General features: G+C 44.9%; 1 protein-coding gene across 1 annotated transcript in view; it reads right to left on the bottom strand.

Moving 5' to 3' along the window:
- The window catches only part of TRPM8 (transient receptor potential cation channel, subfamily M, member 8), a 107565-nt gene that overhangs the window by 93868 nt on the left and 8326 nt on the right, over positions 1 to 5371 (bottom strand). The window contains exon 3 of the mRNA XM_006866768.1: positions 778 to 934. Within this exon, the coding sequence (XP_006866830.1) occupies positions 778 to 934 (157 nt within the window). The remainder of the gene's footprint in view (positions 1 to 777; positions 935 to 5371) is intronic.

Raw genomic sequence — 5371 nt, 5'->3', positions numbered from 1 at the left:
AACATATGGCTCACGGGCCTGACGTTTCCCACCCCTACTGTATAGGGTTTCCAAGGAGTGTCTGGTGGGCTTGAACTTCCAACCTTGCAGTTAGCAGTCCAGTGTGTTTCCCAGAGCACCACACCAGGACTCCTAGGAATACCGTATGCCAAACTAAATGAGACAATTCCGAAAAGCATCCATTGAGCCACCAAAGATTTACCTAGGTGTTGTGCAATATGCACGTACTGCGCGTGGAGATAGGGTGGCTGGCTGATCGTAGCATGTTTTCCCAAGTGGTTTATAGTCTGCTCACAGCTTTTTCTTTTTCTTTTTTTTTTTTTTTCTATGAAAGTTTTCTTTTCCTACAGGGGCAGAGGTGGCTCAGAGGTAGAATTCTCATCTTCCACGTGGACTAGCCAGGGACGGTTCCTGACCAGTGCACCACACCCGCCACCCCTCTCTGTCAGTGGAGGTTCATATGCTGCTGAACAGCTTTCAGATGAACTTCCAGACTATGATGGATTAGGAAGAAAGGTCTGGCATTCTCCTTGCAGAAAGCAGCCAGTGAAAACCCTATGGATCGCAGTGGTCTGATCCCATTGTGCATGGGGTTGTCATGAGTTAGGGGCCGCTCGACAACCGCTAACGAACATCTTTTTCTCCAGCCATTATTGGTATCCATTCCTTTTCTCTCCTGCTTCCATAGTATTTGACAACTTGAGGCAACTCCAGGTAGCCTGAGTTGTGTTGGCAAAGTCAGAATCCATTAACCAAAGTAGAAAAGCCATTGCTTACCTTCCCTTTCTTCCCCAGAGTCTCAAATTGAATGTCCCCAAAGGCATCGGTTGGCAGTTCCTTGGTGTGTTTCTTGTAGTTCCATTTCTCGTTTTGGTTGATCTGGGTGCCTTCTATGTGCTGGCTCTGAGCATAACCACATTTGCACAGGTTTTCCCTGAGCAGAAGAAGACATTGAGAGAAGGCACTAACTTCATTAAGCCTACTTAATTAGTTCATGCCATTTCATTAACTAAACCACAAATTATTTAGATTTTTTAAATAACAAAAAGAAATTCTGCCCTGCAAATAACCCCAATCCTTTGCTGCTGAATTAACCCCAACTCCGGGTTCTAACTTACTGCATAAGTTGCCAGAGTAGAACTGAGCTCCAGTGTCTTCAATGACTGTGATCTTATGGGAGAAGACAGCCAGGTCTTTATTCCAAGGCACCACTACGTGGGTTTAAACCACCAATCTTCCAGTTAGTAGCTGAGCTGTAAACTGTTTACACCCCTCACAGGTAGTCTTATAATTTCCAGATTGTTTTCATCATCTGTTGTTTAAGCACTATTTTGGCATTTTATCCCCATTGGTTGTGTCCATCCACTGATCATCTGGTTCTGAGTTGAGAGCTGAGGTTTAAGGAGAGCTTGCCACTGTCCTTGTGTGTCCACTGTCTGAACAAGTAGCCATGAGGTGATTATGGGACAGACTTTTAGAAATCTGTGAATTCTGTATTCAGCATTTTGCATGATTCATCACACACAGGATTTACATCAGTTCTTGCTGCCTCGGTGCCAGCCCCCTTCCCACGGGCTACTCGCTTGGGGGAAACGTCCCTGCGGGACACCAAAGTGTCAGAGTTCTGAGAGACCATCTTTGCCATACTGGACATTGGCTGCTTTGTGGAGGAGGGGACACTTTCAAGTCATTTCCAACTCATAGTGACTCAAGGAGTAGCTTGTGGGTTTGAACTGCCTGCCTTGAGATTAGCAGTCCAGTGTTTATCCTACAGTGCCACAACCCTACAGGACAGAGTAAAACAGCCCTATAGGCTTTCCAAGGTTGTGAGTCTTTAAGGAAGCAGACTGCCAACATCTTCCTCCTGAAGAGTGGCTAGTGGGTTTAAACTACTGACCGTTTGGTTAGCAGCTGAGTGCTTAACCACTGAATCACCAGTTGTTGTTGTTGTTATGAACTGTGGAGTCGGTTCTGACTCATAGCGACCCTGTACAGGGTTTCCGAGGCTGTAAATCTTTACGGGAGCAGAACGCCTCATCTTTCTCCCGCGGAACAGCTAGTAGTTTCGAACTTCTGACCTTGCGGTTCGCAGCCCGATCCAGAACCACTACGCTACCAGAGTCACCAGTGGTTAAGGGAAACTCTTTGGAGTTTCACTCAGGGACTTAAACGGATTCATCTTTAGAGCAGGGGTGGGGAATTTTTTTCCTGCCAAAATTTATAACATCATTCATAGGCCATAAAAAATTGTCATCTTAATAATTAACCTGTTATATTTGGTCAAACATTTAATTAACTCACCCCTAAAGTTATGGACTCGATGACACCTAACAACACCAACAACAAAGTTATGGAGTCCTGGTGTGATACTGTGGATTAATGTGCTGGACTACATTTGAACCGTGTCAGTGGTTCAAACTCACCAGCTGCTCCTCGGACACCCTATACAGGGTTACTATGGGTCGGGACCAACTCGACAGCACGTCACAACAACAACAACAAAGTTATGGAGGACTCCTGGTGCGGCACTGTGGTTTAATGCGCTGGACTGCAAAGTCCGTTTGAACCGCAAGGTCAGTGGTTCAAGCTCACCAGCCACTCCTTGGAAACTGTATACATGGTAGCTATGGGTTGGAACGGACTCGACGGCACTTAACAACAATGACAATGTGATGGTGGCGCTGTAGGATAAACACCCGACCTCAAGGTCAATTTGAACTGCAAGGTCAGTGGTTCAAACTTAACAGCCGCTCCTCATAAACCCTACACAGGGTCGCTATGAGTCAGGATCGAATCAACGGCACTTAACAACAACAACAATGATGTAATGGTGGAGTCCTGGAGTGATGCTGTAGGATAAGCACTAGGCCTTAAGGTCAGCTTGAACTGCAAGGTCGGTGGTTCAAACTCTCCAACCACTACAGGGTCTCTATAGGTCAGAACCAACTCAATGGCACGTACAACACCACCAACAACAATGTGATGGCTGGAATTGCAGTTGCTTTGGCAGGGCCAGACCAAATGATTTTGCAGGCTTCATACCACCCTCAGGCCAGACGTTCCCCACCCCTATTTTAGTAAGCATGATGACTACCTTCTCTTACAAGTTGTGGGGTAAACCTGACCTGCTTGCTATTTGTCGTGGGGAATTTTTAATCTACACACACCCCAACTCCACTGCCCACAGCCTTCTACGCATAACACAATTCATATAACTTCTCACTTTTCTAATGATTGTCATTATTGTTTTTGTTGTTGTTATGTGCCGTGGAGTCGGTTCCGACTCATAGCGATCCTGTACAGGGTTTCCGAGGCTGTAAATCTTTATGGGAGCAGAAAGCCTCATCTCTCTCCCGCGGAATAGCTGGTAGTTTCAAACTGCTGACCTTGCGGTTTGCAGCCTGATTCATAACCACTACGCTACCAGAGCTCCTTTATCGGGGCAACTGAATTTCAGGTCTATGGTCTTGAGATCTTAAAATTAAAACAATACTTTTAATAGCTTTCTTTGAAAAATGTTGATAAGTTCTGTTGAGTCAGTTCTGACTCATAGCGACCCTGTGTAGGTTGTCCAAGGAGTGGCTGGTAGGTTTGAACCAGCAACCTTGTAATTATCTGTGCTTATCCTACAACACCACACCAGAACAAACTGCACACCAAGAGAACATGAGTTCTTCCAACTAGAAGACTAATAGAACTGAACTTCATTTTTTTAATCAGATAATTAACAGATACATGACACAAAGCAGGCGGAATCTAAAACAAGATGCAGTAAATGTGGTCTGGAATCCAACCAGCGATATCTCCAAGGTATGCCTATATGTCATGCTACCCACTAGCAGGCCTACCAGTAAAGGAAGCCTGGGTTCAAATCCCTCAGCTAGCTCCCACTGACTACTAAAGCCCTCTGGCCCTTACCGGCCTTATCTTGTCAATGATAACAGCAGCTGACTTGCAAATGGACTGTGGTCACTAACAATCAGGTCTCTAACATGCCTGTAACATTAAAACACAAAGGCATAACTGTTGTCCAGGTGGATGTTTAATAAATATTTGTTGAATGAATGAATCCAAATCATTTCTCGCTAGTCAAGCAAATCAACTCAAAGCTAAATCTTTCAGTGAAGCGTGTGAGAAATGAATAGTTAACTCGTAAACGTTCATGCTGTTGCAGAATAACTCAGGAGAAACTCACTTATGTCCTGACAAGACAGAGACTGCTGTTTTCCTGAAGCTCCCTTACTAATTAACACAAAGAAAGAAAATGCATTTACTGACAACCTTTTATGCTCTGAGACACTACAGTAGGTACTTTATATGTTACTGAAATTTTATCACAGCCCATGAGGCATGTTCTAGTCTTAGTATGTTCAGTAGATAGCCAACAAAACATTGACCATTTCTACATGTTTTATTTAATGTACAATTCAGTGACACTAACGACAGTCATCATGCTGGTCAGCCATCAGTACTATCCAATCATGAGGTCTCCTTTGGAGATTGGTGGGGACAAGAGAATGAGGTTCAGGAAGGACATTTGGCTCAAGGTCAGACAGCCAGCAGGCAGCCAAGCCAAGGCTGGAACCAAAGCGGATTCTAACACTCCAGCTTTATTCTCACATCTTTCCTCTGTCACTGGCTCGAGAACCAAAAGAGCCAAACCAATGGCTGTCAAGTCGATGTGACTCATGGTGCCGCGGGTGTGTCAGAGTAGAATTGTGATCCAGGTTTTTCAGTGGTTGGTTTCTTAGAAGTAAATTGCCAAATGAATATTTCTTTCAAGGTACCGCTGGGTGGATGCACACTGCCAGCCTTGGGATTACCAGGCAGATGTGTTCTTCATTCCACCCAGAGCTGCTGTGAGCTGTCGAGTCGATTTGACGCACAGCGACCCTTTATAGGCTTTCCAGGGCTGTAAGTCTTTACAGGAGCAGAAAGCCTCATCTTTCTCCCATGGAGCAATTGGTGGATTCGAACTGCTGACCCTGCGGTTGGCAGCCCAACCCATAAGCCACACTACACTACCAGGGCTCCTTTAGTTTAATAAACAAAAACAATACAAATCTATTGCCATGGAGTCGATTCTGACTTGTCAAGACCTTATCTAGGGTCTCTGAGACTAAATCTTTGTCAGAATAGACAGTCGCATCTTTTTCCCATGGGGCAGCTAATGTGGTTACCAGTTCAATACTTAACCCGCTGCACCACCAGGCCTCCTTATTGTATTCCAAACAAAACCAAATCCACTGCCAACAAGTCGAATCCATCTCATAGCGAATGTAGGTTAAGATTCTGCTTCAGCTTGACTAGGCCAGGATTTCCAGAGTGTTAGCAGTTGAGATGTGCTTATTCCCATGGTGAGGAAACCTAA

The sequence above is a fragment of the Chrysochloris asiatica genome, unplaced genomic scaffold (assembly GCF_000296735.1).
Source record: "Chrysochloris asiatica unplaced genomic scaffold, ChrAsi1.0 scaffold00096, whole genome shotgun sequence".
Taxonomy (NCBI): Eukaryota; Metazoa; Chordata; class Mammalia; order Afrosoricida; family Chrysochloridae; genus Chrysochloris; species Chrysochloris asiatica.
Note: the sequence above shows the minus strand (reverse complement) of the source record. Positions and strands in the feature narration are given on the sequence as shown.